Source organism: Scomber scombrus, chromosome 14 (assembly GCF_963691925.1).
Source record: "Scomber scombrus chromosome 14, fScoSco1.1, whole genome shotgun sequence".
NCBI lineage: Eukaryota > Metazoa > Chordata > Actinopteri > Scombriformes > Scombridae > Scomber > Scomber scombrus.
This window is the reverse complement of record NC_084983.1, coordinates 23821040-23834368: the sequence shown is the minus strand read 5'-3', so window position 1 is coordinate 23834368 and position 13329 is coordinate 23821040. Positions and strand designations below refer to the sequence as shown.

Sequence of the window (13329 nt, the reverse complement as noted above, 5' to 3'; positions counted from 1 at the left end):
GAACTTTTAGGAATTATATTAACAGAGAAAAACGGCACAATGGCCAGATAGACCTCAGAGATCTGTACTCTGTGGGTCCTTGTTAGTGGACAAATTAGCACTTGAAGTTGATCTGATGATTAGTAAGGAACAAGAACTGAAGCTGCCTGGAGGATCACAGAAGATGTGGGCGGTGTTGGATACATGTGAAAGGCTGTGACATCATATGACGGCTTCTTTATATTCATTGTTGATCCACCAAAGGTAAATTCGACCTCGGTGGTAACAGCCTTGAAAAAGAAGTGCTTTCTATAAAACCCGTGAACACAGAGTGTGATCGGGCTTGTGAACACACCCCCATCTTGTAGCCTTGACAGATGGGGAGTTCTGGCTAAGGTTAGTTTGAGGGCTCTCATTAGGAGGAACGCAGGCACGCAAGCTTGGATGCTTTGATACCCTCAGCTACAATCTCATAGGAGAAATAAACAGGGACCTTTCATCCCACACACACAGGCATGCACGCATACACATGTACCACCTACGGTACATTCAATTGTATTAAATGGACAAAAAGAAAAGGTGTTAAGTTATTATTTTATTTCATGTTTCCATACTTTCATATTTACACAACACCGAAGATTGCAAAAGGGTTCATTCACTGATAAAAGGAAGACTTGGATAATATAAAATGTGTAAGTGTGTGGGTTGTGGATATATGTATGGTGGTGTGATACATGTGCACCTGCAACAAAGATGGTCAAAATAATTATTTTAATATCTGTATTCTTCTATAAGAACATTAAAATGTACAATAAGCAATGTCCAATACGACAGCCATATTTTCCGTTTATCTTTTCAGTTGAGTAATATTTTCTGTACTATAGTTAGGAGAAATGAAATGTATTTTCCTGTATGTTTGGAAGTATTAAGCTTGCTGAGGTGCAGCTTGATAACAATCATACGGTGTCAAGAAGACACTATTGATAACACTGACATGCATAATGTCGATAGTGTAGAGGGGACAGCTCCATAAACTGTTTATACTCTTTGAGTAACATTAATATTTAAAGCCTCTGTGTGTAAAATTCAAAACCATTTGGCATTGGCGACCCCTTGGGGTAGTAAAGCATACTGACACACACTGCTACAGCCCCCAGCTCACAAAGACTTCACCAGTGTTCACCTGGACTGCTTTTTTTTCTTCTTTTTTTTAACAAAAACATATGCCATCTAAATAATGTGACAGACAACTGAATAACATAATAATTCTACACTTGTCTACTTAGTATAGTATAAACTACATGCAAACACACTGTGTAATGTAAAGTGTTCAATAATGTTGTGACATCCCGGCCGAACACTTAAGCCAGTGAGGGAACTGGAAACCATTTTGTTTTGAGTGGAATCAGGAAGTCATTAAACAAACTAATGCATCACTACAGAGCCATAATGGCAGGTGAACTGATACTGATACATCAGCCTGCCAGGATAGAGAGCACTGGTCGATAACACCTTCTCAAAGTGTCTTCCTGGCAAGCACTGTGGCCTATAATGAAACTGGCAAACAAACGAGGAGAGGCGCATGGCAGGAGAGTCTTACACCAGCCGGCCTCACCCCTGTGGTGGTAGACCCATTATCATTAAGAGTTTAAGGAAACTGGAAGGAGGCTTTGTGCTGCTGACCAAGCTGGAATAAGTGTATTAACCAGCAGTTTCTCAGCTGTCAGGGGTCTTGGTTTTGGGCTCTTGCTAATGTAATGGTAATAAAAACAAAATTGTTGGCTGCGGGACCCCTGAGAGCAGCCTTCACATGTTTCCAGTACTCATACTAACCTAGACGACGGGCAATAATATACCCTGCACCTGCCTGCATCAGCAGAAAACACATGTGGAGATATGAACAGTTATGTTTCTGCTTCTGGGGTTATTACACTTGGTTTATTTAATGATGCTATCAATGGCTGAGTGAACAGAGGTGCATGCTGGGATAAATCACAGGCTTTGGTCCTTTTCCAGACACTACGAGTGCTCCCTCACACAGAGTGCACATGTTCGCAGACATAATACACACTGACAGTCTCATCTCTTTCTCTCTCTGTCTCTCATTAACACACAAATACACAGATGTTGGCTGTTTTTCAATAAACTGCAGTATGTGTTGTGCACTCTTACTCATGAGGAAAATTATTAGCCAGCTGTTCATTCCCCAGCTGCATAGAGACTATTCCATGTGCTGCCAGTGCTTAAACACACACACACATATACATCTCACACATGTAGACACATGGCTGAGAGAGAATAGGTTTGTGCCCTGCAGGTTACAAGCCATAGTGAGAGGCCAGGGTAGCTTTCCGACGATGTTAACAGTTTGATGTTAATCAATTAGCAGACATCTGACTGAGCTGGAGGCCAGCAGTGAACTGCCATTAAATCCAGAGAAACAGACAGACGGGTAGGGTACATAGGTAGACAGTGATGGGGGACACTAGCTATTGGCAAGCATTGCCGTATTGTCAAGCTGGCAGGGATGCCACTTGAAAGTCTGTGAGTTACGAGTTTGTTCATTTAAATGCCTGTCTCTCCGTTAGGTCCTGGTTCAATACATCCTGATTCCGGTGTGCAATTTTGCATGCATGCATGCTTAGCTTGCATTTTAAACAGGCAGGCCAGATTATTCATATTGTCATGGTCAGGTCTATCTGGGCTCAGCTAACCTCAACCTCTAAACACCTAACATCTGCTGGGGTCAGACAGCCTGCCCAGGGATGGCTCATCATCAGCTGGATGCCGGTGTTCATGTTCCAGCTAACTACTGGCAGGAAACGAGGGTTTGTGTGTGTGTGTGTGTGTGTGTGTGTGTGTGTGTGTGTGTGTGTGTGTGTGTGTGTGTGTGTGTGTGTGTGTGTGTGTGTGTGTGTGTGTTGTCCAAGTCAGACCAGCTGCAGCTCTCTCAATCACTCCATTTCATTTAAGATTTGGCTGGGTACAAGCTTGAGTTGCCTTTGGCAAACACGCAGTGAAGTTTTTGGTTGCACAACATAATGTTTTGATTATTCTGTGATCGAACAGATTGTTTAATGTACATTTGGTGTTTTGTTGAGAACTTTATTTGGTCATAATAAGATATGATATGACTTCATACATTAGGTAAAGAGTGTACTATATTATATAATTTCTACCTTTTCTCAAAAGGTGTTAAATTATCTTGTCCTTGTATCATGTATATAGTATGAACTATGAACATCAATATCAATGCCAAATCACTGCAATTTTTACACCTATGTAGTGAACTTAACCCTTAATGTAATCTTAATATATCCGTTGTTTCATGATACACTGCACAATGCCCTCACACTTTCCTTTCTCCTCTTCTTTACCTCTTTTTCAGGAGACTATGTGGTGCTGACTGTGTTCTTTGACCTGAGCAGGAGAATGGGTTACTTCACCATCCAGACTTACATCCCATGCACTCTGATCGTTGTCCTCTCTTGGGTCTCATTCTGGATCAACAAGGATGCAGTTCCTGCCAGGACATCATTAGGTAAAAAGCGATGCAAAGTCTGCCACAAGACTTTGATATTTTATAGAAAATGCAGTTTTAAAAGTGCAGAGTCAGTTAGTATAAATAATTTACTTTTTATTTTATTTTAGGCTGTATATTCCTCTTTTCTGTAATATCAGCCTTGACAGAGCCCTTTTGCCTTTGTTTCTTTTACATAATCAGCCCACCTAGCCCAAACATACATGCTGCAATTATACCAGTGAGGTTCATTAGCCATCTTGCCCTTAATTACTCCCTACTGTGAAATACGTCAAGAACCCTGTGGTGGACACACAACATCTCATATTGAAGAGCAGTCTACATAAGCTTCCTCCTTCCTGCTGTTCTCTCCCTTTCTTTTGTCTTCTCCTTCATCATCCTCTCTTCTCCTCCTCATTTTGTTTCCCCCCTCTGAGACAGGGCAGCTTCTTAGGAATCTAGTCCATCTTGATTAGAAGAGCCTATCCTGGCACATATGTTTTCATGCATGCCTTAATGAGGCATTAATTATGCAATACAGCAGGGAAGATGCAGAGATGCAACCTCAGCACAATATTAATGCAGGTGGCCTCTTCACTGAATGCAAAAATGGGACACGGAATGAAAAAGAGGGTAAAAGTGAGGATTTCAAGGAAATTTGTCAGCTCTTGAACTTGCCCTTGGCATCCAGTGGACATCCTGAGAAGTTCATTCGTGATGCAGTTGGGTACATTTCCCTTAGTCAGCTCTCCTTATTGCCCCTCAGGGCTGTAAATTCTGACCTCAAGTCCATGTGGTGCGATCATTAGCGAGCACAAGTGAATGTAAAACAATCACTGCAGGCATAAGCCCTCATTCTACCTCACTATCATCATTAGTTTGTCCGTCATTAGTCTCTCTAAAAATAGGTTGTTTTGTTTTCTCAAGGTTTTGCAGCTCCAGACGTGATTCGCAGTCGAAATAATAACACTATTTATTCCCAGTTTAAATTGTACAGAGTCAAATATCTTAATTTCCTCTTCGAAAGATGATGCAGGAGGTACAAGCAGCCAGGTGGTGAGGGAGTGGATTAGTGCAGATGACATAATTCTTAATCCTTCAATGCCACCCAGAAATATATCAATTCACTCACAATACTGCAGTATTATAATCTTGAAGTAGACTGATGTATTTCAGTCCACATTAAATTTAGACATAAATCATTTACTGTGTAAAAAACAAGGCAACTCTTACAGTCTGTTTAAGGGAAGGAGGGGGTTTTGTTTGTTGTTGTTTGTGGGTTGTTACTGCAGATGTTGGTGCTAATCTGTTGTATCAGTTTGCCATCAGCCGGCCTCCATCCATATTATCATTACAGACACACAGAGTGAGTATAAAGGGGCGAGGGTTAACCAGATGGCGGATATATAAATGTAGTATGTCAGTTTGGTCAATGGCAGCTGAACCATAAACCAGTAAAGTATGTGGATCAAGGGGACAGTTAAACAGCTGCTCCCTCCTCCATCACAGGCATCTAACTGTTAAGAGCTTGCAATTAAACAGCCATTAATCCTCTTTTTTTAAACATACATCAATTGAAAATGTAATATTTTTATTCTGCATTGTCTCAGTTTTAAAACCTAAATTAATTAATCTATTGGGTGTCATTTTTGTTTTGTTTTTGGAACAATCCTAAATTTATGTCATCACAGGTTTTAAGGGAATTTTGTAAAAATAAATACCTGGCTTTTTATTTCTGAACAACATAATAGAATACAGATAATATGTCTCCCATTGAAACATCTGGACCCTCAGTCATGCAATTTCAATTTTATAGTGATGTTTTTTACATCCAGGAGGACGTGTTCTTAAAAAAAATGTTATAACTATATGAATTAAAACATGTATTAACACCTGAAAAAACTGGTCCACAATCTGTGAAAATTATTTTAAAAATCCACTCCAAATTTGAATCTGCCTTTGGATTTCCAGTGTTGTTTCAGCTCCTTATAACTGCAAAATTATTATTTTTTTAACAATATCAGACAAGCAGGCTTCTAAGGAAATACTCCTTTACAAATGTAATAACGAAGAAAATACTAGGAGTAATTTTTACATCATATATAAATGTGAAATGTAAAATTGACCATGAAATACCATTGAGCTTGGTGTGGCTGAGCTTGTATTACACATCTCTGGTTACTCTGGATTTAACTGATCTAACTTTCTCTTATCTCTCCAATATTATTACCAGGCATCACCACTGTGCTGACTATGACCACGCTGAGTACCATTGCCAGGAAATCTCTCCCAAAAGTCTCCTATGTGACAGCCATGGACCTGTTTGTGTCCGTCTGCTTCATCTTCGTCTTTGCCGCACTAATAGAGTATGGCACGCTGCACTACTTTGTCAGCAACAGGAAGCCAAGTGAAAAAAAGGACAGGAAGAAGAAAAACCCGGTGAGTGTCTTTCTAAAACTAACTGAAGTTGTTGTTTTTTTTCATATTTTTAATAAAGGGCGGTTTCTCAGTTTAACAATACAGCTACAAACAATATATTTTAGATTAATGCACTATATTAGAATGTGTAATATCCTAACAATGTTTACAGTATCCTTCATTTAGGTGAAAGGTCAAGGATTACCCACATACTCTCCCCAACTCCCCTACTGTATTACAGCACTGGGATACGCCTTTGAAAAAAGCTATACAGTGCTTAGTATCACTAAGGGAGCATCTTCCCAGAGGCCACCATCTCAAATTGCTCAATGAGCGAGGCATTCAGCTTGAACCTTCTCCTAATCCGCCACACATCTGTTACAGTTGTAATTTAGACCCACGTCACATGACAGGAGAGTAAGTCTCATATGAGCCTTAAATCCCTCAGTGATCATGGCCCCTCAACCAAGCCATGATCTCTCGCCAAATATATGAAGGGAATTGTGACCCTCGTCAGGAAGACTAGCACTTCTCCCTAATCAGCTAGAGTTGGCGTATGGTTCTAGAAATTAAGATTTATAATTGAAAGTTAGTCCAAATTTACCACTTGAAGTGGAAAAAAAGTTTGTTATGCAGTTTTATAAACCAAGTTATCTTGTTTTTTTTAAGGGTTGTTGTAACTGAAATCCAACTTTGAAGTCATGGCATTTTTTTGGACTGGATTCAAAAAACCTTAAAGATATTAAATGTTAAACTTCTAAGTATACTGTGAGTGGGTGAAAAGAAGTATCGAACTCGAACTTGAGGGAAAAGTGGGGCGCTCTAGTTTCAGCCCCTGTAACTGTAAGGTTTTGCACATGGTCTAAGTGTCTCGTGGATGGATACATGAATAATGAAGTGGAAGGTGTAATGCCAGTTTGCTATCTCAGAGGGGCCTTTCTAGGTTCTCTGCATGACTTGCCAAGATGTGGGAAGAAAGAAGTACGCCATGAAAGGAGGTCTTTGACTAAAATTATTTTGATGTTCATGAATAGTTAAAAAAATATGGAAATGACAGGAAATCAAGGAAATATAAATCGAGAACTTCAAGAGTTTCTTTTACCTCCTGTAAGTTGCTTGGGCTCCATGTGACGTTAGTCCTGTAAAAATGCTGATGAATTTCGGATGATCAGATTTCCTCATATCAGTTCATTCATTTCTTTTAAAACACAGTGAAGCATTGCCACAACATGAAATTAATCAGCTTGTTTATTTTATCAAATCCTTACGAGTTAAAGCCATATATGTAACTATTCCGTCATTCCCATCTGTCAATGGGGTCATACCACCTCTACCAAAGAGTGTGCATGTGTCGGCATTGTGGTTATCTGCCACAACAGCGAAAGATAATATGCCAGCGTATCTGCCAGAAACTCTCATAAATGGACTTTTATTCAGTTTTCTCCAGACTTCCTGTGTCTGCTGAACAGCGTTAAGGAAACAGATTTTTAATGTGGAAATGCTTTATTCAGTGTTTTTACCCGTTAACCCCTGTAAAAGAAAAGATGGAGAAAAAAACCCTGAACGATGAACACTGAAGGAATCCTAACTGGGAGAAGCTTTTTTTTTTTTTTTTTTCCAACAATGAAGAAAACAACTCCCATGACCCCAAACACCATCTTTTGTTAATGTTTTGATTGAGAGACCCCTGGTGGCAGAAATTACATATTGTATCTTTAATATGAAAATGTGGTGTTTTGGTTTTTTAAGTTGCTGGTACAGTACAACAAAAAGTCACGTTTCTATTTCTCACTGAGATCGCCACCACTTTACAGTCAACTCACGAATAGTATTTGGATAGATTTTACTTAATCTCTCAAGTTTTGCATCTGACATTTTTCCAAAGGTGATCCTGATGTAAGAAGCATGTGAGATACATTTATCCCACCATGCATTTCCCCGTGTCTGTTCATGACATGTATGTCTCTTTACAGTATATCTCTAATCTTTCCATTTTGAGTTAAATAGTACAGTACTTGTAATCTTCACACATTATCTTTGTGTTTCAGTTTAGTTTTCCTTTTATTGATGTTTTATGTTCTCTGTTTACATGTATTCTTTGTGTTTATGTGTGACTCTCTTTCAATTCCATGTATTCTTTGTTTCCTGTCTGGACAAAAGCTCCTCCGGCTCTTTTCCTCAAAGGTATATTGCCTGTGTCTGACTGCATGTGTCTGCTGCATTTTGGCTCTTTGAGCCCCCAGCACCTCACTGCTTTTCTGTCTGTTCTACAGCAGATACACCTCTCTCTATCCCCTTCTTATCTTTCTGCATTATTATTGTACTCCTCCTCAGTTACTAAATAGGTATCAGAGATAACATTAAAAAAGTGCACTCTGCAGTGCACAGTGCGGAGGCAGCCAGCCAGACGTACTTATGCCGTTTTTTAAAATTCAAATAAGCATCCCACACATCCCGTGCCCAGAGGAATGTACTAGTCCAGGCCTAGTGTGGACTCATTCTGGCTCCCTCTGTCCTGTTTCACTCTTTGTTGTTGTTGTAACCACAGTGAACTAGCAGTCGCTGCAACAGCTTCCTCTTCTTTCCCTTTTCCTGCGAGTAAATCTTTACCTCTGTGTTTGTTGGGCTTCTCAACCTGACGCTTCTTACAGAGTCAGCAGAGCCTTAACAGACTGAAACAGACAACCCCTGAACTGTGCTAAGTCTAATTAGAGTTGGAGGTCCATTCAGAAGATTAACACATGGTAATCTTCAAACACCCAGAAAGCATCCAGGCTGGGTGGGTGCAAGCAAAGATCTAAATTTAAACTAACACAAAAGTCATGACAAGATAATTTGCTTTTCCACATAGATATCCACATCAAAATTTCACTGGGAGGAATAGTTTTGGGGTCTCATAAGACAGAAAAATCCACCTGCAATATGGAAACACTACCATCAAATATTTAACATAAGCCAAGGGATCTTCCAGTAATGATCCCAAGTGTTTCCACCATTGTCTTTTCTGAGAGGTTGTCTACTTTCAGCCAGTTAAAGTTGCCAATGCCACTGTGTTGTTGTTTGTTTTTTTGTTTTTTTTTGCTAACACCAACTCGGCACAGCCCAGCTTGACCAGGCCATGCGGCAGGATGCTGTTAATGCTCCTTCTGCTTGAGCTTCCGCTGCGCTTCCTACAGTGCAACCAATCCCCTTTGAGAACTGAGTCATAACCTGTTCTGCTAATCCCCTCATTAACTCAACATACTGTCCGTTAATGAGGACAAAAATGCTGAAACTAACCCGTATGTTGCTTTGTTTGTGGTTATGTATCGTTTTCAAAGGGACAGCAGGTTTGTGCACTAGTGCTGGGCAAAATGAGAAGCTTTAGGGAATGAACAATTAAATCAAGTTTAAGTTTTTTAAGCTTGTTTGAGGATGCATGCTGACAGCAGATAATGTTATGTTCAAACTAAAAGTGCAATGGCATTTTTTGCAGCAAGCATGTTCACTGAAGATACAGAATAAAAATGTTTATGTGATAAAATAAATAAAAAAAAAAAAAAAACATTTAGTGTTTGTATCCAACAGTTTTGTAATGTTTGTTGCAATTCAAAAAGAACTTCATAAGTATTTCTATTCTCTTAACACAAAGCATACAGACAGCTGTAAAAGATATCTGGAGTACTAGTACAGTCATATATAGAATATTGTTCCAACGTTAAAAAGAAAAAAAAACTAAGATCAAACTAATTGACAGCTACTAGTCACTTTCTTGAGGGAAAGCAGTGATGTGAAATTCTTAGAAGTTGAACTGTGGAGTATGCTCAGCTTAGTGTGTCTTTTTCAAATGGTGAGCTTGACACCATAGTTTATCAGCAAGGTCAAGGAACCTGCCATTTCTGCCAAAGGGGGGGAAAGCATTTAATCTGCCAAACAGCCAGAATTCCAATTTGTGCAAAGGTGGCATGGCATTTTGAGATAAAAGCTGATGTAAACCGCCTATTTGAATACTAATTGTCTCCCTGTAGAATGACAGGGCCACAGACTCACTGATGTCACTGTCCTATTTTAGGAATCTTCACAAATGAAAAGCATGTGCCCTCCAGTGGTGAGCACAGTTTGAAAGGGAGGTTTACTTGAACCCATTTGTGACAGAAAGAGTGACAGAAAGAGTGGGCTGGAGAAATACTGTTAGCAACACATCTGCCAACAGATGCTCCTCCCAAAGCTTAGCTTTAGGATGCATCATAAGCCAGTTAGAACACATTGTATACATTTATTTCAAAAATAAATGCTTAAAACACCCATACAGGTCCAAATTCTGACATTCTGTTGAGTCACTGGGCATTAAAAATATATTTTGTGCTTTTAAACAAATTATGCACAGTCATCTGTTTTTAGAGTGTTCTAACAGCATTTCTAATGTTGTGCAGCAGTAGCATAATTTGAATGTTAAAAATGAAGTGGCGTTGCCCAGCACTAGCTTTATATAGCTGCCAAACAAAGTAATATGGACTCCTTTACTAAAAATAGTATGATTGCCTCAGCCACCAGCTATCCTCGAGCCCAAAGGTGTAATTCGCATCATGGGGTCCACAGGGATTGACCCTTGTTCACTATAAGTCTCACTAATTACAATCACAGGAGGTAGTTATGGGTGTATTTGTATTTTTTGACATTAAAAGGGCCCATTGGCAAGTTTAAGGTGCAAATTGCATTTCACTGCACTAATGACAGAAAATTAAGTGAGAGAGTGAAAATGGCATCTCAAATTAGGTCCCCTGTTAAGTTAGCGAGGTCTTGATAATGGCACTCTGGGGCTCTGGTGGCTAACTGTGTCATTTTGTTCTGTTAAAAGCAGACACCCACAGTAGACATCCGCCCACGTTCGGCCACAGCCATTCAGATGAACAACGCCACGCACATGCAGGAGCGAGACGAGGAGTATGGCTACGAGTGTCTGGACGGGAAGGACTGCACCAGCTTCTTCTGCTGTTTCGAAGACTGCCGCTCTGGAGCCTGGCGGCATGGCAGGTTGCACATCCGCGTTGCAAAGATAGACTCGTATGCACGCATCTTCTTCCCCACTGCATTTGGTCTCTTCAACCTGGTCTACTGGGTCTCCTATCTCTATCTCTAGGCCCGGGTGTGTATCCAGCCTTATCATTCAGCTCATTTCATTCTACATATGCTCTGCGCCAGCAAGGGACATTTTAAAAGAGGGGACCCACTAAAATACCCAATGATTCGATTTAGAGCATTCCCTTTCATTACTATGTTTTAATCTCTTTGAATTTTACTCATTTTAATTAACTTTGACAGACATTGCAAATGTTGTAGCATTACATTTAACTGGCATGAAGAGGTGTTGTGAAAACATTGATTGTGTGAGCGATTAACACAAATCTAAGTTCTGTTTGTTTTTTTGTTTGTTTTGGGGGGCTTAATTCATAATTTCCTGTTAATTTCTGCTGAATGGAAGCTTTACCAATGCTTTATTTCTAGACAAATACTGTACCTTCCTTCTAAAGTTAATATTTTAAGCAATTCAGATCAAATCAAACATCTATCTAAATGACATAACCTATGTAATATCATTTATTTTCACTTGTTTTTTCACTGAACATACTAAAACACTAAATCTGAAGCACTTTAATAGAGCTATGTTAAACAGTGATATTAAAATTCATTGTGATAATGCTAATTTATTTTTAATTTATTTAGCTAATGTGTTAGCACAATTAAACATCACATTTTTCATGTGTGGTCAGAGAGATGATGTTATTTATGGAAAATGCTCAACTGTACAGACACTGTATATATTTTACTATTACATAGTGGTTTACATTTATTGCATGCACCTTTCAGGCCAAAAGATCAACATGTTTTATGGTCTTCTATTGTTGGCTATGGAAACATAAAAAGAGCACTGTTGATTATCATTCAGGATTTAATTATACTTTTTTTCTAGGAAAATTGGAAAATTAAGTGACAAAAAATGTACCCAGTTTATTCTTTAAAGTTGAGGGATCATTCGCATACAGGTGGGAGGATCGGCTCAAAATTTCAGGACAGACAACTGTTTTAATCATTTTCCTAGCAGTCATTAGCTTACATTATAAACCACACTGACGTCTCATCCTCTGCTCCATTTACTGTTAAAAGCATGCATTTACATAATGACACACTGCTTATATAGTGGTTATGGAAGCTTTTATAGGTGGCACTGTATTAAAACAAGTTTTGTTTTCCTATAAAAACGTATCATTTAGTTGCCATTTTATCTATGCATCAGCATAGCGATAACTGCAACTGAGTAACCACAAGTTGAGTTTTGCCACCAAAAAGAAAAATTCAAAGACTTTAATGCAAATGACAATACAGACAGATAAACAGGATTTAGAGATATCTGCAGTAGGACGTTTGTTCTTCTGTATTTGTCATTTTTCTCAGATGAGAAACAAAAAACAAAAAAAAGAAGAAAAGAAAAAAAAAAGAATTATTAATAAATAAACTTAAGAGCTCCATCCAAGTAAAAAAAAACAAACATCTGCTCCTGTCAAGAACAGATGTGTACGCCTTATTATCAAGCATCTCACTCCCCATCTCTGAGAAGAAACACATCAAGAATGTAAACTATCACATTGTGGAAACAGATTCACTGGACTGAGCAGAAATTCATTATTTTCATTTTTTTTTTCTCTCTTGGCTTTCATTTGTTTTGAATGCCGTAATATTATGTGATGAGAGCAGAGAACACAGCGAAAGCATCTGAATTGTAAAGGTTGTATACAATAACAGAAAACGCACATGATATACAACCCCTAACAGATCAATTTTGATAGATGCCAGTATGCAAACAAATGGAGACAGTGCATCAGTATGATTTGTAACCTCTCACAGAATGGGTGTAAATCACATTGTTTATGTACATAAATTATAAAAGGAGGAAAACACTTGTCAAGCCCTTGGGATTTTGTAAAAGGGTATATATTTTGTAATTTCAGCATTGTTACAGTATATCAACATACAGTATATTAGACTTCTTGTATTATGCTGGACTGACCATGTAGACTACTTTCGGGGAAGGGGTATTTATTTATTTATTCATTGATGGTATTTATTTATTTATTTTATTGAAAGACATTGTATTTTACGTTCATACGGCCCCTGAAAAGAAAAAAAAACCCAGAATGCTGTCATTTATTATCAAAGATACATTTTTCAGTCGATGTGTCAATGAAGCTTGAGCTTATTTATCTTGTGTTTTCTATGTTGTGATCGATGTACACTACTCTCACAAAAGCCTGTCAAACTGTTTTTTATCTGTTAAATTAGTGAGTTGCAACATTATCTGTTGTGCAGCTTCTGAGTTGTAGACTAATATTTTCAGGGGAGAAAAAAAAAAAAAAAAGTTCCTGAGCCACCAGAAG

General features: G+C 38.6%; 1 protein-coding gene across 4 annotated transcripts in view; it reads left to right on the top strand.

Annotated features, from left to right (window-relative positions):
• The window catches only part of gabrg2 (gamma-aminobutyric acid type A receptor subunit gamma2), a 50062-nt gene extending 39026 nt beyond the window's left edge, over positions 1–11036 (top strand). The window contains exons 7-10 of one of the 4 annotated variants that reach the window (XM_062432637.1): positions 3368–3520; positions 5733–5938; positions 8078–8101; positions 10758–11036. In XM_062432637.1, the coding sequence (XP_062288621.1) occupies positions 3368–3520; positions 5733–5938; positions 8078–8101; positions 10758–11036 (662 nt within the window). Of the gene's footprint in view, positions 1–3367; positions 3521–5732; positions 5939–8077; positions 8102–10754 lie in introns of all 4 variants that reach the window. The other 3 variants (XM_062432635.1, XM_062432638.1, XM_062432639.1) reach the window with 3 other exon arrangements.
• The last annotated feature ends 2293 nt before the right edge of the window (positions 11037–13329 follow it).